Source organism: Hylobates moloch, unplaced genomic scaffold, assembly GCF_009828535.3.
Source record: "Hylobates moloch isolate HMO894 unplaced genomic scaffold, HMol_V3 SCAFFOLD_12, whole genome shotgun sequence".
Classification (NCBI taxonomy): Eukaryota; Metazoa; Chordata; class Mammalia; order Primates; family Hylobatidae; genus Hylobates; species Hylobates moloch.
In genome coordinates, this window is record NW_026652287.1 from 22,449,307 (window position 1) to 22,474,998 (window position 25,692).

Below are 25,692 nucleotides of genomic sequence, written 5' to 3' on the forward strand. Positions count from 1 at the left end.
TGTAAGCATAAGATACATAAATCTTCCCCTACCATGTGATGAAAGGACTTAGTTGAAATTATGTGGGCATTGCCAATTACCACAAAAAGCTTGGTTAAGGCCCATTTTCATTCACTAAGGAACGTCTTGGGATGAACTTGAGTTTTTATTAGGTTATGGTGGGTAGCTATGACTCATTACTAAGCTACAAGAGCCAAATTCATTCTGGTTTCAGTTAGAACTCTATTCACAGTTCTAAAGCAGGCTAATCCACTCAGCCACCTTTATGAATTTCTCACAAAGTCTAAAGTACAATTGCTTGCCAGTTAACACTTCCTTACGGTTTGAAGGTTTCAGAAAGATGTAACAATGTTACAAAAGTCTCGTTTGTCAGGTTATAATTGACTGTAAACAGGTTTGGGGGAGGGAGAGGCACACATCATAAGACATTACATAACAATGTTTGTGCCAGATTTTTTAGTCCATTTGTGCAGGTAAAAAGCTAACTCTTAAAGAGCCAAAGAACAGAGACATTTATCTTCCACCTTATTCCACTCCAAACTCAGGCTGTCTTGGCAGTGGAGGATACCGTTCTATGTCAGATAATACAGAAATATTTGGTACCACTTCCATTAAATTCTTTTATGCAGCACACTGCAAAATAAAAAATCACATCTGAAAATCAACAATTTGAGGTTAGGAAATAAAATTTTACAATATGTAAAAACACTCCAGGCTGGGCGCGGTGGCTCAAGTCTGTAATCGCAGCACTTTGGGAGGCTGAGGTGGGCAGATCACTTGAGGTCAGGAGTTCAAGACCAGCCTGGCCAACATGGCGAAACCCTGTCTCTACAAAATACCAAAAATTAGCCAGGCATAGTGGCACGCACCTGCAATCCCAGCTACACGGGAGGCTGAAGCAGGAGAATTGCTTGGACCCGGGAGACAGATGTTGCAGTGAGCAGAGATCGCACCACTGCACTTGAGCCTGAGTGACAAAGTGAGACTCTATCTAAAAAAAAACAAGTGAAGGTGACTATATATTTTTACTCTTGATCTTTTTTCCAGGGTTTATTCTACTTAAAGTCTTAAAATATAAAAAACAATGGACAAAAAAGGCCATGGTATTACATGAGAAAACTAAAATCCAAATGTTTGCAATCAAATACAAAAGATACCTGACTACAAATCACAAAATTCCATTTCAAGCCATCTTGATGGCACTCCAAATGGCTGTTGAATAAAGTTTAAATACCTTTATAAAACTAGCAAAGATGTTAAAAGCTCTAGGGTGAATGTGCATTGAAGAACTCTAATGGGCTTTTTTCCTTCACAGAAAACTTCTGCCTCCCAAGTAGCATAATGGATTTAAAGCAAGTTACATATACTTGACAAACAGCTATTTCTAGATATGGTTGTTGTACAGGATGATGTGGTTTAAAAGCCCATCCTCCATTAAAAGGAAGTCCTGGACAACCTCTTTTAGATACTAAACATGCAAACTCGTGCTTGAGGGGCAAATGAGCCAGTCACTGGGCTGGGGGCCAGCTCAGCCATCATTAAGGATTAGAATATAGAGAAACTGCCATTATTCTTGTCCTCTTCACTGTCACTTGCTTTTGCCAGACTGTCGAAAGGGTGGTTGAAGTGTTCTTGCTGGTCAGAAGAAACTGCTCCAAAGAATATGCAAGAAAACTGGAGGGAAAAAAGGAACTGCACTGTTGATTTCAAAGAGAAAGTTTGCTCATTAAATGCTCCAGGTGACAGTCCTCCTCAGAAACCTGACCAGTATTATTATTTTTTTTTATTTTTTATTTTTTGAGACGGAGTCTCGCTCTGTCACCCAGGTTGGAGTGTGCAGTGGCGCGATCTCTGTTCACTGCAAGCTCCGCCTCCCGGGTTCACGCATTCTCCTGCCTCAGCCTCTCCGAGTAGCTGGGACTACAGGCACCCGCCACCACGCCCGGCTAATTTTTTTGTATTTTTAATAGAGACGGGGTTTCACCGTGGTCTCGATCTCCTGACCTCGTCATCCGCCCACCTCGGCCTCCCAAAGTGCTGGGATTACAAGCGTGAGCCACCGCGCCCGGCCAAAACCTGACCAGCATTATATCCCTGCCTTTGCTGGTGATGGTTCACAGAACACCCAGAACCTTCATTATTGGTCCACCACGTCCTAAAACCAAACCTTGCCCGGGCGCGGTGGCTCACGCCTGTAATCTCAGTACTTTGGGAGGCCAAGGCGGGCGGATCACGAGGTCAGGAGATCGAGACCATCCTGGTTAACATGGTGAAACCCCGTCTCTACTAAAAACACACAAAAAAATTAGCTGGGCGTGGCGGTGGACGCCTGTAGTCCCAGCTACTCGGGAGGCTGAGGCTGGAGAATGGCGTAAACCCGGAAGGCGGAGCTTGCAGTGAGCCGAGATCGTGCCACTGCACTACAGCCTGGGGACAGAGCAAGACTCTGTCTCAAAAAACAAAACAAAACAAAAACCCAAACCTTTCCCTGACTTCAAAGGCACACGACAATCTTCAGTTTGGGATCAGTGGTCTGCTGCTGACTCCCCTCCTGAGCCATCAAAGCTTCCACCAGAACTGTGAGAGGCAGAGGTCAAGGAAGCCTCCGTAAGCCACTGGATGAATTAATCCATCTTCTTCCCTTCCCCTCCTGCTACGGCAGAAGCCACCCTTCCAGGTTAAAGCCAGTCCTTCCCTCCCTATCTCTGCATCCCAGCCCCCTCGGAATATTAGCATTTTCAAATGCTCAAATGCCTCTCATCTTTACTTTTTAATTTGTGATCAGGTCTTGCCCTATTGCCCAGGTTGCAGTGCAGCTGTGTGATCACGTCTCACCACAGCCTCAAACTCCTGGGCAATCCTCCCACCTCAGCCTCTGGAGTAGCTGTAACTACAGGCACGCACCACCATGTGCAGCTTCCCCCCCCCCCCCCCCGTAAAGACATGGTCTTGCCACGTAGCCCAGGCTGGTCTCAAACTCCTGGCTTCAAGCAATCCTCCCGCCTTCGCCTCCCAAAGTGCTAGAATTACAGGCATGAGCCACTGGGCCCAGTCTTATCTTTAAAATACAGAAATAGCCAGGCGCGGTGGCTCACGCCTGCAATCCCAGCACTTTAGGAGGCTGAAGCAGGTGGATCACCTGAGGTCAGGAGATTGAGACCAGCCTGGCCAACATAGTGAAACCCTGTCTCTACTAAAAATACAAAAAATTAGCTGGGTGTGGTGGCAGGCACCTGTAATCCCAGCTACTAGGGAGGCTGGGGCAGGAGAATCACTTGAACCTGGGAGGCGGAGGTTGCAGTGAGCTGAGATTGAGCCACTGCCAGCCTGGGCAACAAGAGCGAAACTCTGTCTCTAAATAAATAAACAAATAGCCTAACCTCTTCCCATTTCCCCCTTCAGTTACTGCTTTATCTCTAATTGTAGAGCTGTCTACACCCACTGTCTCCATCTTCTCATTCTCCTACTCTTTACTTAAAAAAAGCTTCTCCAGGCCCGGCGTGGTAGCTCACACCTGTAATCCCAGCACTTTGGGAGGCCAAGGCGGGTGGATCACCTGAGCCCAGGAGTTCGAGACCAGCCTGAGCAACATGGTGAAACCCTGTCTCTACTGAAATACAAAAAATTAGCTGGGTGTGGTGATGCATGCCTGTAATCCCAGCTACTTGGGAGTCTGAGGCACAAGAATCACTTGAACCCGGGAGGTGGAGGTTGTAGTGAGCCGAGATCATGCCCCTGCACTCCAGCCTGGGCAACAGAGCAAGACTGTCTCAAACAAACAACAAAAAAAACTTCTCCCTCACTGACCCCCATATCACAGAAACTTACGGTCAACAGAATTTACCACATCCTTAAAGTCAGGACCCATTTCCAGTCCTCCCCACTTGATATTCACTCTGACACATCTTTCTCATGCCGCACTCTCCTGCCTGCTCTCAGCTCAGCCGGCTTGCCCTCTTCTAAGCAGCCTCTGAACTTGGGTTTCTTAACCTCAGCGCTGCTGCCATTTGAGGCCTTATGAGTCTTTGGTGTAGAGCTGTCCTGCAGGGAGGAAGATGGTGGGCGGCACTGTGGGTCTTTACCCGCTACATGCAATTAGCATTCCCTTAACATATCCAAAACTGAATTCATGATCTTACTAAGCCCTGAATCTACTTCTCCAAACCTAAGACCTCCCTGGATACCTTTTTCCTTAACCCCCATAACCAATCCATCACCAAGTCCTCCTAGTTTTGGCTCCTAAATGAACTATTTCAGCTGCCTCTCTCCACTTCTCATCTAAGTAATCACCATCTCTCAGATGCCACAATTGGGTGACTATTGCCTCACTGAAGCCCGTTTTTCATATAACACTAGTGGCTAAAGTCATCTGGTCAACATTCAGTCTGTCAGCCCTCCCAGGTAAAGCCATTCAAATATTTTAAATACCCAGGTACTTTGGCTGCTTGCACAGCTTCCAGGACTCTCCAGCATGATCTGGCTCTTACCAAGCACTCTAGCCTCCCCTTGTGCCACTGTCTCCCTCTGGCTCTGATCTCCAACCACAGTGGCCATCCCTCAGCTCCTTCAAATCCCCAGGCTCCCTCCCCTGCTGGGGCCTTTGCACAGGCCGCCCTCCCTGAGCTCTACTCCCACTCCCAAGCCCTCATCCTTTTCAGCTCAGCTCAAACACCAGTTTCAAGGGGAAGACGTTCTGACCTGGATTAAGGCAGTACATACCATTAAATCTTCTCCAAGCACCCTGAACTTCTCCTTTATTGAACTGAACACAGCCTTTTAAAAATTATATATTTAGTCATGTTATACCTATACCCTAGTCCCGATACCTGATACTCGCTCTAGTCTCTAAACAAGTTCAGGAAGCTTGTTTATTTTGTTCACTGTAGTATCCCTCACATGGCTGTCTAGGACACAGCTCTCAAGAAATACTTGGAGCTGCACAGTACCACAAGAGAACAAATGAGTGAGCCCTGTTCTTGGGTCATCCTCACATCTCAGAAGGTGAAGATGCCCTCTGCAAGGCTTGCCTTGCAGCTGTTGAACCTGCTCCCCAGATAGCTGTGATACAGGCTGTGGTAGGCAGCATAATGGTTCCCAGAAGTCCATGTACTAAGCCCATGAACCTCTGAAGATGTTATGTCACACTGCAAAGAGGAATTAAGGTAGCAGTTGGAATTAAGGTTTCTAATTGCTGATGTGGAATAGCCAGGTGGGCCCGATGTAATCACAGTGATCCATAGAAATGGAAGAGGGAGACAGAAGAGCTAAGGTCAGAGTGCGGCTGTGTGGAAAAAACGGCCGTTGCTGATTTTGAAGCTGGAAAAGGACTACAAAGCTTCTCTAGAAGCTGGAAAGGGCAAGAAAGCAGATTCTCCCCCAGAGTCTCCTGAAGGGAACACAGCTCTGATGACACCTTGATTTTAGCCCATTGAGACCCAATTAGGACTTCCGACCTTCAGAACTGTAAGATACTCAATTCATGTTGTTTCAAGCTACTAAATTTGTGGCAATTTGTTAAAGGGTCATTGGGAAACTAACATACTGATCTGGCCATAATTGGAGGCATGGGTTTTTTTTTTTTTTTTTTTTTTTTTTGAGACGGAGTCTCGCTCTGTAGCCCAGGCTGGAGTGCAGTGGCGCAATCTCGGCTCACTGCAAGCTCCGCCTCCCGGGTTTACACCATTCTCCGGCTTAGCCTCCCAAGTAGCTGGGACTACAGGTGCCCACCACCACACCCAGCTAATTTTTTGTATTTTTAGTAGAGATGGGGTTTCACTGTGTTAGCCAGGATGGTCTTGATCTCCTGACCTCGTGATCCGCCCATCTCAGCCTCCCAAAGTGCTGGGATTACAGGCATGAGCCACCGTGCCTGGCCAATTGGAGGCATGGTTTCAATTGCCTCTAAAGAGTCTAGTCTTCACCAAGGTCAAGAACCTAAGGCTAGAAAAGACCTAAATATAGCACCTGTGTCTGTTCAGTATATATCATCATGTGCAAATAGCTCTTGATAATGTTTGTGGTGCTATATGAGACTTGAAAGCTGAGGTTTTCTTTAATCTTTGAGAGCTGCCCTGAATTTGCTACTGGCTTAGAGTAAATGCTATTTGCTACCCTCCCTTGTCCCAACCTTCAGCCTGTAAGTCTCATATGGCTGGATAATGGGGTCCTTCTCCACGTCTAGTAATCTAATGGAGGAAGCTTGAGAACACCCATGCAACCAGAAATTAACTTCAAGTCCAATATGAGTTGGGTAAGAAGAGAATTATAAAATCTTTTTTTTTTTTTACTAATATACATATTGTCCCTATTTTGATGCCCCTGAGAGCTGTGTATAACTTCTGGTTTAAACTTAATAAAAAATCCACAGCAGGCCAGGCGCGGTGGCTCATGCCTGTAATCCCAGACTTTGGGAGGCCAAGGGAGGTGGATCACCTGAGGTCAGGTGTCCGAGACCAGCCTGGCCAACACAGTGAAACCCTGGCTCTACCAAAAAAATACAAAAATTAGCTGGATGTGGCCAGGTGCAGTGGCTCACACCTGTAATCCCAGCACTTTGGGAGGCCAAGGTGGGCAGATCACTTGAGGTCAGGAGTTTGAGACCAGCCTCGGCAACACAGTAAAACCTCATCTCTACCAAAAAATACAAAAATTAGCTGGGAGTGGTGGCATATGCCTGTAATCCCAGCTACTTGGGACGCTGATATAGGAGAATTGCTTGAACCCAGGAGGCGGAGGTTGCAGTGAGCCAAGATCGTGCCACTGCACTCCAGCCTGGGCGATAGAGTAAGATTTTGACTCAAATAGAAAAGAAAAAAAAATCCACAGCAGAAAAAGCCACTGGTCATTGTTTAGAATATGGTGATATCTATCATTTAATTTTGAAAATCCTCTTTCAAACTAGCATATACTTCTTTTTAAAAATAAAGTGAATTAAAATTGATTTCATTTTGGAATTCTGTGATGTCACCCGAGGATATCCCAAGCCAGGGCTGAAGCTGTGCCAATTCCTGGCCTCTGCACTAGGAACACAGAGGTAAGATTCAGGCCTGCCCTCGGGGAGCTCCTACTCTGCCTAGTGGTGGTGTAAGAGCACACATAATGAATTATCGTGTGACAGAATAACGAAGGAATAGGCCCAGGCGCAGTGGCTCACGCCTGTAATCCCAACACTTTGGGAGGCCAAGGAGAGCGGATCACCCGAGGTAAGGAGTTCAAGACCAGCCTGGTCAACGTGGTAAAACTCTGTCTCTACTAAAAATACAAAAGTTAGCTGGGTGTGGTGGCAGGCACCTGTAATCCCAGCTACTCGGGAGGCTGAGGCAGGAGAATCGCTTGAACCTGGGAGGCGGAGGTTGCAGTGAGCCAAGATAGCACCACCGCACTCCAGCCTGGGCAACAGAGCGAAAACTCCATTTCAAAAAAAATAAAAAATTAAAAAATAACAAATGAATAGGATGAACAAAATGCTCTGACTAGAATTAGAAGGCTTCAAAAGGAGACGTGTCATTTGAGCCAGGCCTTGAAGGTGGATAAAAGTTTGAAAGGGCTACATCTGTGTAGTGTGGGTGAAAAATAAAATTAAAAGTTTGAAAGGTAGAGAAGAAAGAAATATGACCACCCCAGGGTGTAGGAACAACAGCACGAGCAAAAGTAAAACACAAAAGCGTGTGCCACACCTTTCCACTAGGACCAGGAACTAAAAAAGGAGCTCCCTCATTCCACTGTTACGCAGCATCATACCAGAGGTTATTACTTAATGCAGTTGAAGAGATCAATTGGAGGCATTAAAGAATAAAATAATTTCTATATACAATGATAGATAGTATGCCTAGAAAACCTGAGACAATCAATGATTAATGTAAACAATAACATAATTCAGCAAGGTAGCAGGATATAAAATTAACACACAAAAAACAATAGTCTTCACATACACAATACGCAGAGAAAATAATGGTAGAGAAAACCCCACGTGCAGTAGCAACAGAGAAGATTATTTAGGAATAAACTTAGTAATAAATATACAGGCCAGGCACAGTGGCTCACATTTGTAATTTCAGCACTTTGGGAGGCCAAGGCAAGAGGATTGCCTGTACCCAGGAGTGGGAGACTAGCCTGGAAAACATGGCAAAATCCTGTCTCTGAAAAAAAAAAAAATTACAAAAAATTAGCTGGGTGTGGTGGTATGTGTCTGTAGTCCCAGCTCCTTGAGAAGGTAAGATGGGAAGATCACTTGAGCTTGGAAGGTGGAGGTTGCAGTGGGCTGAGATCGCACCAATGCACTCCAGCCTGGATGAGAGAGCAAGACCCTGTCTCAAAAAATAAATAAGATAAAAAAGTAAATGCACAAAACCTATACAAGGGGAACATTAAAACACTCCTGAAAGACAAAAGTAGACTTAAAACAAATGGAAATACATCGCCTATCTCTGAAAAGGACGAAAATGTCAGTTTTCCCCAAGTTAACAAATTTAAGAAAATCTGAATGATTTTGTTTGTTTCGAGACAGAGTCTCGATCTGTCGCCCAGGCTGGAGTTCAATGGCGCGATCTCGGCTCACTGCAACCTCTGCCTCCCTAGTTCAAGTGATTCTCCTGTCTCAGACTCCTGGGTAGCTGGGATTACAGGCGCCCACCGCCATGCCTGGCTAATTTTTGTATTTTCAGTAGAGACAGGGTTTCACCATGTTGGCCAGGCTGGTCTTGAACTCAAGTGATCCGCCTGCCTTGGCCTCCCAAAGTGCTAGGATTACAGGCGTGAGCCACAGCACCCAGCCTGAAAATTTGAATAAATTTTTTATGGAAAAGATAAGTTGATATTAAAGTTCAAATTTAAAATAAACCTGGCTGGGTGCAGTGGCTCATGCCTGTAACCCCAGAACTTTGGGAGGCCGAGCCAGGCAGATCACCTGAGGCCAGGAGTTCAAGACCAGCCTGACCAACATGGTGAAACCCCATCTCTACTAAAAATACAAAAATTAACTGGATGTGGTGGCGCGCACCTGTAATCCCTGCTACCCAGGAGTCTGAGGCAGGAGAATCACTTGAACCCGGGAGGCGGAGGTTGCAATGAGCCAAGATTGCGCTGGTGCACTCCAGCCTGGGCGACAGAGTGAGACTCTGTCTCCAAACAAACAAACAGACAAGCCTTCAAGAATAGCCAAGAGAACACTGCCACAAAGACAAACCATACCAGACACTAAAACATACTCTGAAGCTAATGTACAGTGTGGTCCAGACACATGAAAAGACAAATGGATCAGCAGAACAGAAAACAAAGTCCACAAGTGGCTCAAAATACAAAAAGAAATTTAATATATGATAAACAGGACCTTCAAATCACTAGGGCAAAGGCAGACTTTATAATAAGCGGTTCTGGGATAGCTGGGAAGCCATTTTGAAAAAGATACAATTAGATCTGTATTTCATGCCATGCACAAGAAGAGAAACTCCAAATGGCTCAGGATGTAAATATGAAAAAATGAAATCCCACAAGTTCTAGATGAAAACATGGGTAAATTCCTCTTTTAACTCCACGTAGGGAAAAGCTTGCTTTCTAATTACTGACTCAAAAGTCCACTGACAATTTTTAAACAGTATAAATTAGACTACATAAAATGAAAAATTTGAAGAAAGAAAAAATGAAAGATTTTTGCATGGCAAAAAAACCCCTTAAAACACAACTGATAAAGTGGGAAAAAATAAATGCACCATTTATCACAGATACAGGGCTAGTATTCCTATCTATATAAAGAATGCTTACAAATACTCAATAGAAAAATGGGAAGAGACATGAATAAACAATTCACAAAAATTATAAAATGGTCTTTAAACACGTGAAAAGATGTTCAACTTCACTCACAATTAGAGAAATGCAAATTAAAACCATACTGAGATAACCATTTCTCAACTATCAGTTTGGCAAAAAAAAAAAAAAATTTAAAGTTTGACAACACATGCTGCTTGCCAGGCTGTGGGGAAATGGGCACTCCACTACTGCAGGGAATGCAAAGTGGCATAACTGGAGAGGAATCTGGCAGAACCTCACAGAACTACATCTGCATTCACCTTGTGAACCAGCGGTCCCACTTTTAGGAATTTACCTTGAAAATACACTTCTGATGATATAAAAATATATGTGTAAAAGGTTATTCATTGCAGCTTTGTTTGTAAGTGTAAATAAAATACTGGTGAAGGAATCTAAATGCCCAGATATAGGAGAATGGTTGAATTAACTATGGTACATTCACATGTGAAATACAATGCAGCTGTTAGGGGGAAAAAAGAACCCAGGATGTAGTGATTTCTAGTACATGCTCTCAGGTGCAAAAAGCAAAGTGGAAAACTGAATTTATAGTGTAAGAAAAAAAGAAGAAAATGTGTATGTATCTGCTCATTTGTACAAAAAGAAACACAGAAATGATAAATGAGAAACTAGGGCGGGCATGGTGGCTCATGCCTATAATTCTAGCTAGCACCTTGGGAGGCCAAGGCAGATGGATCACCTGAGATCAAGAGTTTGAGACCAGCCTGGCCAAAATGATGAAACTACGTGTCTACAAAAATTAGCTGGGTGTGGTGGTGCACAATTGTAATCCTAGCTACTTGGGAGGCTGAGGCATGAGAATTGCTTGAACCAGGGAGGCAGATGTTGCAGTGAGCCGAGATCGCACCACTGCACTCCAGCCTGGGCAAAACAGCAAGACTCCATCTCAAAAAAAAAAAGGAAAGAAACTAACGAGATTTATTCTCTATAAGGGGCTGTGGCACAGAGTAGAAAAGAGAGAGGAAGTAACACTGCTTTATATAGTTCTGACTTTTAGGACCATGTTAATGGTTCAGCACTCAAAGCAGCAAATAAATAAAATCAACAAGGATTTGGGGAGAACCAAAATGGAAGACAAACAAACAAATGAAGCTAACTGTATTACAAATGATTAACATCACCATACTGAAATCTAAGTGGGGGAAGAAAAGAACGAAGCTAAGTAACCTTGAAAAACAGATTTTGAATACTTTAAAGACAAGAATGTTTACAAATACTGTACTCTTAGTAGATTTTTCACAGGAGTATGAGTTAGAACTTCTGAAATTATGCATTCTGGGATTTACAGTAAGTTAGTATCTAGTGGATAAGAGATAAGTTTCTCATTATCAAAGAGTTTCAAATAAGGAAAGGGGGAGAATTGCATGAACCCTATGGTGCTGGAATGAATCAGAGGAATCAATATGAATTCACAGGTTTTAATGCATGTATATAAACAGACATAATAACAGATCAATATATGTATACATGTTAATGCATACATATAATTCCTAGCTCTGCCACCTGAGAGGGCCCAGAAGCAATGAAACCCTCATATAAAAGAGCACACCTAGCACCCAGAAGCTGGTCTCTATATACCAACTCCAATAAAAGGAACCAGGGCTCCTGGAAGAAACAGCTGATTCCAGAGCTGGGGCAGGGGAAGTACACGATAAGCCAGGAATACCTGAAGGTTCCAAAAGAGTAAGGAGCAACAAAATGAGTAGTGATAGTAATGGATTATAATCCACAGAATAAAATGAAGGTCCAAGAGTACACAGTGATATAAATCATATATATGTGATATAACACATAGCGGAGAAAGCAAAGTTCTTTCTTAAAGTGGGTTTCCATCTAATAAATACACAAAAAAATAGAAAAATCACCGTTTTGTAAACATCATAGTAATAACTTTCTGACAAACAAGCATCAATAGATAATTAAACAAACAAACAACAACAACAACAAAAAACAGGCTGGGTGCAGTGGCTCACGCCTATAATCCCAGCACTTTGGGAGGCCAAGGCGGGTGGATCACGAGGTCAGGAGTTTAAGACCAGCCTGGCCAAGATGGTGAAACCCTGTCTCTACTAAAAACTACAAAAATTAGCCAGGTGTGGTGACAGGCGCCTGTAATCCCAGCTACTCCAGAGGCTGAGGCAGGAGAATCACTTGAACCCGAGTGGCAGAGGTTGCACTGAGCCGAGATCATGCCACTGCACTCCAGCCTAGGCAACAGAGTAAGACATAGTATCAAAGTATTTCTCCACAAAATACTTACTAGTTACTAACAGAAAAACAGTAACTATATAGTAGAGAGCCGGCAGACACCACCTTGACCATATGATAGAAATTAACACCACCAATATGGAGAAAAATCAACCTGTGCCTCCAGATAAAAGAGAACCCAACATTATTACTCTGTTGAATTCTACCAAAAATACATAGTGTTAATTTAATCATGAGGAAACACAGAAAAAACCCAAAGTTAGGACATTCTACTAAAATGTCAAGGTAAAGGACAAAGCGGGCTGGGTGCAGTGGCTCATACCTGTAATCCCAGCACTTTGGGAAGCCAAGGAGGGTGGATCACTTGAGGTCAGGAGTTTGAGACCAGCCTGGGCAACACGGTGAAACCCCGTCTCTACTAAAAATACAAAAATTGGCCAGACACAGTGGCTCACGCCTGTAATCCCAGCACTTTGGGAGGCCAAGGCAAGCGGATCACCTGAGGTCGGGAGATCGAGACCATCCTGGCCAACACGGTGAAACCCCGTCTCTACTAAAAAAATACAAAAAAATTAGCTGGGCGTGGTGGTGGGCGCCTGTATTCCCAGCTACTCAGGAGGCTGAGGCAGGAGAATCGCTTGAACCCGGGAGGTGGAGGTTGCAGTGAACCAAGATTGCACCATTGCAATCCAGCCTGGGCGAAAGTGAAACTCCGTCTAAAAAAAACAAATAAATAAAAAAGAAGAAAATCTTAAAGGCAGAGCAATAATCAAAATATTTGAAGTGATTATCTCCTATTTGTATTTTCTGATTTTTGTTCAGTGAAATGATCATTGTACTGTTATATTGAATATTAAATGTGGAGGCCAGGCACAGTGACTCATGCCTGTAATCCCAGCACTTTGGGAGGCCGAGGCAGGCAGATCATTTGAGGCCAGAAGTTTGAGACCAGCCTGGCCAACCATATCTGGCTAATTTTTGTATTCTCAGTAGAGACGGGGTTTCACCATGTTGGCCAGGATGGTCTCGATCTCTTGACCTTGTGATCTGCCCACCTTGGCCTCCCAAAATGCTGGGATTACAGGCATGAGCCACCACGCCCGGCCAATCTAAGAGTTTTAAAAGCAAGAGAGTGGTAAGTAACAACAATAATTTTTTTCTTTTTGAGACGGAGTCTTGCTCTGTCGCACAGGCTAGAGTGCAATGGCGCAATCTCGGCTCACTGCAACCTCCGCCTCCCGGATTCAAGTGATCCTCTTGCCTCAGCTTCCTGAGTAGCTGGGATTACAGGCGCCCACCAACACGCCCGGCTTATTTTTGTATTTTTAGTAGAGACAGGGTTTCACCATCTTGGCCAGGCTGGTCTTGAACTCCTGACCTCGTGATCTGCCCGCCTCTGCCTCCCAAAGTGCTGGGATTACAGGCATGAGACACTGTGCCCAGCCAGTAACTAAATTTTATCAAGCACTGACCATGTGCCTGTTACATCTTTAGCTCAATTTTTACAATTCCATTCAGTGGGCATAATTATTATTACCCCCATTTTACTAAGGAAACTGAAGGCAAAATAAATAACTTGTCCAAGTTACACAGTTAATACGTGGTAAGAGAGAGGTTTGAACCTTGGCATGTGAACTCTAGAGCCAGGGCTCTGAACCCCTGGGCCTCACTGTAGACCTCAGGTTTGGACAAAAATCTATGAGTATACTGTGGAAGAGAAGCAGGGTGAAGGAGAACAGAGGCACAGAGGACGGCAGGAAGCCCATGGAATTTCAGGCAGAATATGATAAGGGTCTACATCATTTACCCATAATGTAATTTCAGCTTTGCAGGAGTTTGCCACATTAAGGCAAATAATTCCCTTTAAAAATAGAGCCTTCTTTCAAGAATTTGGTGACACAATAGGAAATTTGGAGTAAAGGGTGCTGTAATGGTGCTCATGGAGCTTAAAGTTCTAAATGTCATTTTCTCTAGCAAAGAAACTGGCAATCTTAGTGAATTTCAGGGACCTGAAGCAGCAGGAAAATGATTTCTGTTGTTGCCTGTGAAAAAGTAAGCACAATATGTGTGACCAGAAAAATAGGAGGGGACAATGCTTTTGTACAATGAGAACACAGATTTCAGTTTTCACTTTACGGCCAACTTAGTAACATACAGGAAGAGAAAATTGCCCTAAGTGTTGGGCATATAACAAGTACTCAATAAACATCTATGGTATCAAACTAAGTCCAGTTTACTAATCAAATTCTCCCCTAAAAGTAATATACAGCATAATATGGTGAGTTTTTTATTTTTTTAAGAGACAGGGTCTCACTCTGTTGCCCAGGCTGGAGTGCAGTTGTGCGATCATAGCTCACTGAAGCCTTGAGCTACTGGGCTCAAGAGATCCTCCCACTTCAACCTCCTCAGCAGCTAGGTCTACAGCCACCACACCTGGCTAATATTTAAATTTTTGTTGAGATGGGGTCTCACTCTGTCGCTTAGGCTGGTTTTGAACTCGTGGCCTCAAGAGATCTTCCCTTGTTGGCCTTCTAAAGGGCTGGGGTTACAGGCGTGAGCCACTGCACCCAGCCAAGATGGTGATGGTAACTTTCAAAAATATTATTTTTGCTTTCAAATTTCTAATTCTAACTAAGAAACTCATATCTCCAAACCAACAATAACAACAGCAAAACAAGCTTGAACAAAACATTAAACAAGTAAAATTAGGATTATCAATATTTGAGATACTTCAGTTTCTAATATATTGCCTACCTTCATTTCAGTAGATTTCATAAGGTTTAACACTACAGCATTCTGTGAAGCTTATCATCTATCTTATAGAATAAGATGTTATTAACTGGGACTCCATTATGAAGGAATTTGTGATATTTGTTGGGATGAAATTTACGTTTGTACTATTATGAATACAAGATTTACCAAAAAAATTTGAAAAGTAAAATTAGAAGGAAACATTTTAGGAAACAAATTATTTATATGACCTCAGCATATTATTGTTATTCAAGATAGAATATACCGTAAACAATGATAATTTATTCTCGGAAACAAGTGACCCAAATCTCTACTTGAATATCCTTTGTTAGAAATTACTGACTGAACAATTTAACTATTTTCTATTGATATTCTGTAAATCAGACTTTTCTCTGAGACTTTTCTTCATTCTGTAATTCAGACTAGCTTCACTTTTCCCCTATCAAAAAATAAGAAAATCAATTTTCAGAACATGGCCGGGTGGGGATTGGGGAGGAAGACTGCAAAGGGAGACAGATGAGAATTCTTGACTGAGATGTGGCTGAATCTCAACGCTTTTCTTTTACCTTTCTGAGACACAGAGACCCTGGCACTTCCTCTGTGTTGCTGACACTGCTTTCTGATACTTCACTGACATCTCCATCCGCTCTTTTCATTGCAGGGCTTCCACAGTTTTCCAATGCAGATATGTTTATGAGAGTCTTCTTAGGATAAAGCCTTCTTGGTGCTGCTTTTCTTGAAATACATTCCAGGGCCTGGCCAGTTACATTTTTGCCAGCCTTTTTTTCAATCAGATCTGACCTGAGGTATTAATAGGCATTAAATGAATGAACTGTTTATTGTGAAATATATTTTTTATATAACTAGGACAATGTGGGATGACAGTGATAGCACTGGATTAGGGAATATATTGAAATACATGGAACTAAATTGCTGCAAGTTAAAATTTATATATATGGTCATTTATAAGTTCTCTTGACAGACGAATCTTTCAGTAAAGCAACTCTGTGCATAGAATATCTTGTGATATGGTAACAGGAGCAAGTTAGGGAAAAAGTCAAGTAAATTACTATACATCTATATGATAAAATTGTGTACAGTCATTAAGAATCATGTTTTCGGGCGGACACAGTGGCTCACGCCTGTAATCTCAACACTTTGGGAGGCCAAGAAGGGGTGGATCACGAGGTCAGGAGTCCAAGACCAGCAGGGCCAAGATGGTGAAACCTCGTCTCTACTAAAAATACAAAAAAATTAGCCGGGCATGGTGGCAGGCACCTGTAATCCCAGCTACTCTGGAGGCTGAGGCAGAGAACTGCTTGAACCCAGGAGGCGGAGGTTGCAATGAGCTGAGATGGTGCCACTGCACTCCAGCCTGGGTGACAAAGCGAGACTCGGACTCAAAAAAAAAAAAAAGAATCATGTTTTCAAGTCATTATCAGTGATATTGAAACATACCCGTAATACCAAAACCGCATATGCTCTATGATCCTAATCTCATTTTAAAATACAAGGATAGGCCGGGTGCAGTGGCTCACATCTGTAACCCTAGCACTCTGGGAGGCCGAGACAGGCAGACTGCTTGAGCCCAGGAGTTAAGAGACCAGCCTGGGCAACATGGTAAAACCCAATCTCTACAAAAAACACAAGAATTAGCTGGGTGTGGTGGCAGGTGCCTGTAGTCCTGGCTACTCAGGAGGCTGAGGTGGAATGCTTGAGCCTGGGAGGTTGAGACTATGATGAGCCATGACTGTGCTACTGCACTCCAGCCTGGGTGACAGAGTGAGACCCTGTCTCAAAAAAATTTTTTTAAAAATTTGAAAATACAAGTATACACAAAATTAAGTCTGAAAGAAAATGCAGTGAGCCAGAATGTTTGGCTATCTCTGGGTGATGCAATTACGAGTAAGTTTTATTTTCTTCTTTGTACTTTTCTCTATTTTCCAAATTTTCTGAAATAACTTTTACAATAAAGCATCATTCTTCCCCCAAAAGAAAAGAAATTAAGAAAGAAAAAAAAGCCAGGCGCGGTGGCTCACACTTGTAATCCCAGGGCTTTGGGAGGCTGAGGCGGGCGGATCACAAGGTCGGGAGTTCGAGACCAGCCTGACCAACATAGTGAAACCCCGCCTCTACTAAAAATACAAAAATTAGCCAGGCGTGGTAGTGCACACATGTCATCCCAGCTACTAGGGAGGCTGAGGCAGGAGAAGTGCTTGAACCCAGGGGTTGGAGGTTTCAGTGAGCCGAGATTGTGCCACTGCACTCTAGCCTGGGCAACAGAGTGAGACGCTGTCACAAAAAAAAAAAAAAAAAAGCAAGAAAGCAATGGCTATCCCTATATCTGAGCAAAAGTTCTAGGAAGTGAATATAGACTTTCTTGTGAAAACACTATGTTACCCCTAAAAAAAAAAAAAAAAAAACAACTAAAGGTCCAATGTGGTGACTCACACCTGTAATCCCAGCACTCTGGGAGGCTGAGGCAGGTGGATGGCTTGAGCCCAGAAGTTTGAGACCATCCTGGGCAACATGGTGAAACCCTGTCTCTACAAAAAAAATACAAAAAATTAGCTGGGTGTGGTGGCACATGCCTATAGTCCCAGCTACTTGGGAGGCTGAGGTGGGAGGATCACTTGAGCCAGGGAAATGGAGGCTGCAGTGACTTGCGATTGCGCCACAGCACTCAAGCCTGGGCAATGGGAGTGAGACCTTGTCTAAAACAATAACAACAACAACAACAACAGCAACAAAAACTAAAAATTGGAATTGAGTTCTGGGAAACAACACAGATAAACCACACAGTCTTGTTCAATTCTAGTCAGAACAGAAAAAGCAAATATCTGACACGAGATTGGTGATGTTTCTATGCTCCAGGTAAGTTTCACTACAGCTCTTCCGTATTCAGTCAAAATTTGTTATCTAATATTTCACTCCTCAGTTGTTTCCTAAGTGAATAGCAGTGAATTATTTCAAAATAAGATTATGATGGCTTGTCCCAAGTAATAAAGAAGTTAAAACAGTCTTACCTTTTTCGTTTCTGTGAAAGACACAGTGACTGTGGTGAAGATGCTCTACTTGGTTCCTCAGCTAATGTGGCCAAAATAAAGTTAGCTTCCACTAACATATCATCAATACTTAAAGCCAGAGGTCTAAAAAAGCCAAGTCAGAGCAACAGTGACACTCATTTTCTGATGGACATTAGAAACACATTAGAAATGATACTTAATTCTGGACTAAAAAGAAACAGGAGAGGCTGAGGCGGGCGGATCATCTGAGGTTGCGAGTTTGAGACCAGCCTGACCAACATGGAGAAACCCCATCTCTACTAAAAATACAAAAAAAAAAATTAGCTGGGCGTGATGACACATGTCTGTAATCCCAGCTACTCAGGAGGCTGAGGCAGGAGAATCACTTGAACCTGGGAGACGGAAGTTGCAGTGAGCTGAGATTGTACCATTGCACCCCAGCCTGGGCAACAAAAGCGAAACTCCATCTCAAAAAAAAAACAAAAAAAAACAAAAAAAAACAGTAGGCCGGGTGCTGTGGCTCACGCCTGTAATCCCAGCACTTTGGGAGGCTGAGGCCGGTGGATCTCTTGAAATCAGGAGTTCGAGGCCAGCCTGGCCAACATGGTGAAACCCTGTCTCTACCAAAAATACAAAAATTAGCCAGGCATGGTGGTAGATGCCTATAATCCCAGCTACTTGGGAGGCTGAGGCAGGAGAATTGCTTGAACCCAGGAGGCGGAGCCTGCAGTGAGCCGAGATCATGCCACTGCACTCCAGCCTGGGCGACAGAGCGAGACTCCGTCTGAAAAAAGAAAAAATAAAATTTTAAATGCCATGTTTTAGCATCTTTCAAAATTTTAGTTTGATAAGTATTAATAGTAAAGTTTAGGTATTCCTGAGGTGTTAATTAATTTCAAAGTGATCCAAATGGTTTTCTTATTGATATAAAACAAAAGAAACAAGCTCAGAAAAATTCTCAAGGACCTACTTCCCAGGGAAATCAAAATAAATGGATATAGGAGCATGTGTAGCTTCTGAAAATGTCAGTATTCCCTGAAAAAAGAAAAGAAGAAAAAAACTTAAAATCCTTATAAAAACTTACAGTGAAAATTTGAATTTGATACAAATCTTTATTTACCTTCAATTCTTTGAAACAAAACGTTATCTCAGTGTCCATTCCAATTTGAAAGAAGTCAAACTCATCTGAGCCAACGAACATCTCACTGTACACAGCATTGCTCAAATCTGTTTAATATTATGGGAAAATAAAGAATAAAATTAGTTCCAGAGACGAATTTAGAGGAAAAAAGAATTTTTCTGGTCTCCCAAATCCCATCCCATTTCCTCCTGCCCTACCTACCCTAACTCCCCCACCTGATATCTGTATGCTATTTTTAAATGCCTTTGTTCAAAAGAGAAATTTAATATTTTACATTTCTCTTAAACTCCCCAATGATTTAGGGTCTATAAATCCATTTCACATAAATCAAACTGTTTATGTTTAAATACCAGATTTCTTATCTAAGTTAATTAATAAATTTTTTGTTTTCTTCCTTTTGAGACAGGGTCTTGCTGTGTTGCCCAGGCTGGAGTGCAGTGGCATGATCACAGCTCACTGCAGCCTTGATCTCCTGGGCTCAAGTGATCCTCTGCCTCAGTCTTCTGAATAGCCGGGACTACAGGCATGTGCCACTTACGTGCACATTTTTAACTTTTTTTTTTTTTTTTTTGAGATGGAGTCTCACTATGTTGCCCAGGCTGGAGTGCAGTGGCACAATCTCGGCTCACTGTACGCTCTGCTTCCCGGGTTCACGCCATTCTCCTGTCTCAGCCTCCCGAGTAGCTGGGACTACAGGCACCCACCACCACACCTGGCTAATTTTTTGTATTTCTTTTAGCAGAGATGGGGTTTCACTGTGTTAGCCAGGATGGTCTCGATCTCCTGACCTCGTGATCCACCCACCTCGGCCTCCCAAAGTACTGGGATTACAGGCCTGAGCCACTGCGCCTGGCCATATTTTTAAATCAAAGTATGATCTTACCCTACATACCATCTCATAATCTACCCAATAATATATCTTGGCTATTTTTCTATGTCAATAAGCACATTTTTATAATTATTTGTGTGTGTGTGTTTGTCAATGTTTTGTGTTTTCCACTACAAAATTGCTTCATTAAACCTCTCTGATACATACCCTCAGAGAGAGAGGAATGTATTTATACATACACATATAACATTACTTTAATTTTTTAATTATTATTTTTTTGAGATGAAGTCTCACTCTGTTGCCCAAGCTGGAGTCCAATGGTGTGATCTCGACTCACTGCAAGGTCCGCCTCCCAGATTCAAGCGATTCTCCTGCCTCAGCCCCCTGAGTAACTGGGACTACAGGCACACACCACCACATCCAGCTAATTTTGTATTTTTAGTAGAGAAAGGGTTTCACCATGTTGGCCAGGCTGGTCTCAAACCCCTGACCTCAGGTGATCAGCCCTCCTCGGCCTCCCAAAGTTCTGGGATTACAGGCATGAACCACCGTGCCTGGCCCATTAATTTTTTTTGAGACTGGGTCTCACTCTGTTGCCCAGGCTGTAATACAGTGGCATGATCATAGCTCACTTGCAACCTTGAAATCTTGAGCTCAGGTGATCCCCTTGCCTCAGCTGCTGCAGCATGGACTGCAGGTGCATGCCACTATACCTGGCTAATTTTTTATTTTTGTAGAGATGGGATCTTGCTGTGTTGCCCAGGCTGGTCTGAACTCCTGGCCTCAAGCAATCCTGCCTCAGCCTCCCAAAGCACTAGGATTACAGGGGTGAACCATTGCACCTGGCCAATGTTACTTTTAATAGTTTCATAGTATTTAGGGCCGGGCGCGGTGGCTCACGCCTGTAATCCCAGCACTTTGGGAGGCCGAGGCGGGCGGATCATGAGGTCAGGAGATCGAGACCACGGTGAAACCCTGTCTCTACTAAAAATACAAAAAAATTTAGCCGGGCGTGGTGGCGGGCGCCTGTAGTCCCAGCTACTCGGAGAGGCTGAGGCAGGAGAATAGCGTGAACCCGGGAGGCAGAGCTTGCAGTGAGCGGAGATTGCGCCACTGCCCTCCAGCCTGGGTGACAGAGCGAGACTCCGTCTCAAAAAAAAAAAACAAAAAACAAAAAAAAACAACAATAGTTTCATAGTATTTAATTATCTTCAGTCAATCTCCTGTTGTGAGATCTAAAGTACAGAAAGAGATACACCCAACTATTAAAAGTGCTTATCTCTGTATAGTGGGATATCAGGTGACTTAAAAAATTTTTTTTGTATTTTTAATTTTCTTCAATGAATATCAATTATATAAGTAGTAAGAACAAAGATTGAGTGATATATACATATATATTATTATTATTATTATTATTATAGACAGAGTCTTGCTCTGTCACCAGGCTGGAGTGCAGTAGCGTGATCTTGGCTCACTGCAACCATCACCTCCCGGGTCCAAGTGATTAATTCCCTGCCTCAGCCTCCCAAGTAGCTGGGACTACAGGTGCGCACCACCACGCCCCACTAATTTTTTGTATTTTAGTAGAGACAGGGTTTCACCATGTTGGCCGGGATGGTCTCGATCTCCTGACCTCATGATCCGCCTGCCTCAGCCTCCCAAAGTGCTGGGATTACAGGCGTGAGCCACCGCGCCCAGCCAAATCATATATTTTTTAAAGGATCAAACAATGTCTTAAATATACATTCATCTCCAACAAGAAGGCTCATGTCACTCCCCATATACTAGCATAGAAGAAGTTTAATAGTAAGATTAAACAACTAGATTGCCAGTCAACTGTAACTATAACTTCATTAGAAAGCTACTCACAAGGGACAGCTTCTCCTGGCTACTAAATGGCCATCTTTATTCAGAGATGGCATGATGGTGCATAAAACAGACCCTTTCACTAGGCAATTTGTGACACCAGGCAAGCTACAGTTTCTCTGTGCTTCAATTTTTTTTTTTGAGACAAGATCTTGCTGTCTTGCCTGGGCTGGAGTGCAGTGGCACAATCATGGCTCACTGCAGCCTCAAACTCATGGACTCAAGCAATCCTTCCACCTTAGCCTACCAAGTAGCTGACACTACAGGTGTGCACCACCATGTCTGGCTATTTTTCTTATGTTTTGTAAAGATGAGGTGTCACTATGTTGCCAAGGCTGGTAACTCCCCTCAAGTGATCCTTCTGCCTCAGCCTCCCAAAGTGTCCAACTGCTTCATATGTGCTTTATATATGCTTTCAATTTCTTCATATGTAAAATGGTGATAATAATAGTACCTACATACATCTTAGAGTTGTTATGAAGATCAAATGACTTCATAAATGCAAACTATTTAGAACAGAACCTGGCACAAACACTACAAAAGTCATGTGACCCAACTTAAGCCCTGGTTCTACTGGTTTTTCACTTTAAAATAATAGTTCTTTTCCTTTGTATCCTCTCCTTACTGCTGTCACCAAAAACATATTATCTAAGGTCAAAGAGTCTCAAACAGCTTGTTGTGCCAAAAGACCATAGCAAATTTTCTTTTTTCTTTTATTTGAGACAGAGTCTCTGTCGCCCAGGCAATGGAGTGCAATGGCACAATCTTGGCTCATTGCAACCTCCACCTCCCGGGTTCAAGCAATTCTCCTACCTCAGCCTCCTGAGTAGCTGGGATTACAGGCCCGAGCCACCATGCCCAGCTAATTTTTTTATTTTTAATAGAGATGGGTTTTCACCATGTTGGCCAGGCTGGTCTCGAACTCCTGACCTCAGGTAATCCACCTGTCTCAGCCTCCCAAAGTGCTGGGATTACAGGCGTGAGCCACAGCACCTGGCCCCATTCTCCTAATTTTAAAACACCCTGAATTTCAAAGCCAAATATTTTAATTGCTGATTGTGTTAAACTTGTTGGATCTCTTAAAACTTTTTCCAACCTTTCTACATCTTACTGCTTTTTAGACAGGAATAAAATTATGTCACTAATATTTGCAGTATGGTTAGTAATCGAGAGACAGGAAGTAATAACCCATCAAAACACCATTTCAGATAAAATCCTTACCCATTGATTCCTCATTAGAACTCTTGAGGCAAAAATTCAGTGGAGTAACAGCAAGAGTAACTTCCTCTTGACTTGATGTAAAAAGAACAATGGCATCAGCAAGCAATCTATAAAATGTAAAGAACAGTATTAACATTATTTGAAAAACAAACAGAAAGACATACCTTATTAACTGGGACCCAAATCTCTAATCTGGAAATAAATAATTACTTGGCCTGGGTTTAGAAAAATTTACCCAAACTCCTACCTTCTTTCTTATACATAGCTGCTATATTTTCAGCATATTTTAAAATTATAACTTCATTTGAAGGCCAATAGCAAAATATATCCTTAGTAAAACACATGAACGCTGCAGTACAAACAACATTCCAGAATAAAATATCTTTAATTATATGTTTTTGTATGCCCAGTTACTTATGCCCTAGATCATACTGTAAATGGAGATACTGGAAAGTGAAGCTGTTCAAAAACAACTCAGGTGAATTATGCTGGAGACCTAGATGAGAGGACAGAGGTTTCTAAGCAGCCTGCTGCCTATATTCTTTCCCTTTGTTGCTTTCCTCGACTGTTACCTGTTGCTTTCAAGGTTCTCTTGACATCCCAAATGCCCTTTTATTCTGGCTCCTTTTTTCAAAAACAGTTTTATTGAGATATAATTCCCATATGACATAATTCACAGATTGAAAATTGTTTGATTTGCATTTCCCTAATGACTAATGATGTTGGGCATCTTTTCAAGTGCTTATTGACATTTTCTTTGAAGAAATGACTATTAAAATCCTTTACTTATTTTTTACAGCTGGGTTGTCTTTTTATTATTATATTATAAATTCTGCACTCCTTTTGACATTGAGATATTATTAAGATAAAAATAAAATTCTTAGAATTTATGTAATCTTGGTGTTAATCTGATGTTAGACATTGGTTTAGCAGTGTTTCTTGATATCAAAATGTCAGGAACACCTACAAAATTCATTTGGGAACTTTTCCAGTGTTAAGCGGGGGCAGTTATACAAGATACCAAATAATCTGATACAAAAAAAATGACAACATGAATGTGCCATTCGGAAGGAAGGAAGGAAGGAAGGAAGGAAGGAAGGAAGGAAGGAAGAAGGGACCAGATGTGGTAGCTCACACCTGTAATCCCAGTACTTTGGGAGGCTAAGGCAGATGGATCACTTGAACTCAGAAGTTTGTCTCAATCAGCCTGAGCAACATGGCGAAACCCCGTCTCTACAAAAAAATACAAAAATTAGCCAGGCATGATGGCTCGCACTTGTAGTCCCAGCTACTCGGGAAGCTGAGGCACAAGAATTGTTTGAGCCTAGGAGGTGGAGGTTACAGTGAGCCAGGATCACATCACTGCACTCCAGCCTGAGCGACAGAAGGAGACTCTGTCTCAAAAATAATAATAATAATAATAATTTAAAAACAATATGGATAAAATATCGTTTGGCTCAAAAAGTAATGTTAATTAACGTTTAATGCTACAGCTGAACTGAAAACTGGATGCACTTTCAAATAACAAGTTTCAAGTTTCAAATTTCAAGACAAATATGCCTCACTCATCATCTAGAGGAAAAAACTGTTAATACTTGGGCCAAAATCATTGCACATAAAAAAATGTTAAAATTTCCTCAAGCTCTGTGTTTTAAGATTCAGACAAGAACGATATAAATGCAACTTGATATAGAAAGCCACCGTTGGGGTGTTTTTAGAACTTTCTTGGGTCACTAAATTATTATTGCTACCATTAGTTATTATCCACTATTATCTTTATCAAAGTTTCCTCTTGTCCCTGTATGGTGATTTCTCCAAGTCAAATTTTAGCTTAAAAAAAAAAAAATGTACTGGCCAGGCGTGGTGGCGCACACCTGTAATCCCAGCACTTTAGGGGGCCAAGGCAGGTGGATCACGAGGTCAGGAGATCAAGACCATACTGGCTAACACGGCAAAAACCCCCGTCTCTAGTAAAAATACAAAAAAATTAGCCGGGAGTGGTGGCGGGCACCTGTAGTCCCAGCTACTCAGGAGGCTGAGGCAGGAGACTGGCGTCAACCCAGGAGGCGGAGCTTGCAATGAGCCGAGATCGTGCCACTGCACTTCAGCCTGGGCGACAGAGTGAGACTCCATATCAAAAAACAAAAAAAAATGTGCTAACTGAAAAGCTCTAGAGCACTGATTCTTCACTCCATGATCCTACTGTATTCAGGAGAAAAAAATTGACAACAGAGAACACATTACCTTGGTTGAATCATTAGCGTATTAGTACAAACATTCTTGTCAAAAATAACTTGCAAAGGCTGACTTTCTTGAAAACATATATTATGAGTTCTTTTAATACCTTAAAAAGAATAAAGCCACCTCTTAATAATTTTAAGTACAAAATTAACAAATTAAAGAAGTCTAAGTTTCACAGCCAAATTAAAGTAATAAAGTAACATTTACTATCTGGCAAGTGCATATACCTTGGAGAAGCACTATTCCTTAATTAAATGTGTTTATCGCTCCCTAGTGGACACCAAGCAATATGTCATACCTTCTGACCAATCAGGCAGGAGAGTTCTCAAATTCCTTTGAAATACAGGCAGTTTCCTTCTTCTTTTTTTTGTTAATATATTTTTATTGATACATGGTATTTTAAAATATTTATGGGGTATATCTGGCTGGGCACGGTGGTTCATGCCTGTAATCCCAGCACTTTGGGAGGCCAAGGCAGGTGGATCGCTTGAGGCCAGGAGTTCAAAACCAGCCTGGTCAACATGGCATAACCCTGTCTCTACTAAAAATACAAAAATCAGTCGGGCATGGTGGTGCATACCTGTAAT

General features: G+C 42.4%; 2 protein-coding genes across 16 annotated transcripts in view; one reads left to right on the top strand and one right to left on the bottom strand.

Moving 5' to 3' along the window:
* PPTC7 (protein phosphatase targeting COQ7) overlaps positions 1 to 1,680 on the top strand; it is a 51,844-nt gene extending 50,164 nt beyond the window's left edge. The window contains exon 6 of the mRNA XM_058424638.1: positions 1,606 to 1,680. Coding sequence (XP_058280621.1) covers positions 1,606 to 1,625 — 20 coding nt within the window. The 3' untranslated portion in view covers positions 1,626 to 1,680. The remainder of the gene's footprint in view (positions 1 to 1,605) is intronic.
* Positions 127 to 25,692, bottom strand: part of RAD9B (RAD9 checkpoint clamp component B) — a 35,705-nt gene continuing 10,139 nt past the window's right edge. For 7 of the 15 annotated variants that reach the window (XM_058424629.1, XM_058424625.1, XM_058424622.1 and 4 more), the window contains 7 exons: positions 25,109 to 25,208; positions 22,865 to 22,971; positions 18,928 to 19,034; positions 18,778 to 18,842; positions 17,808 to 17,930; positions 15,348 to 15,582; positions 654 to 991 (listed from right to left, as the gene is read on the bottom strand). In XM_058424629.1, the coding sequence (XP_058280612.1) occupies positions 662 to 991; positions 15,348 to 15,582; positions 17,808 to 17,930; positions 18,778 to 18,842; positions 18,928 to 19,034; positions 22,865 to 22,971; positions 25,109 to 25,208 (1,067 nt within the window). In that variant the 3' untranslated portion in view covers positions 654 to 661. Of the gene's footprint in view, positions 1,675 to 8,177; positions 8,311 to 11,426; positions 12,030 to 13,745; positions 14,073 to 15,347; positions 15,583 to 17,807; positions 17,931 to 18,777; positions 18,843 to 18,927; positions 19,035 to 22,864; positions 22,972 to 25,108; positions 25,209 to 25,692 lie in introns of those variants that run through there. The other 8 variants (XM_058424627.1, XM_058424636.1, XM_058424626.1 and 5 more) reach the window with 7 other exon arrangements.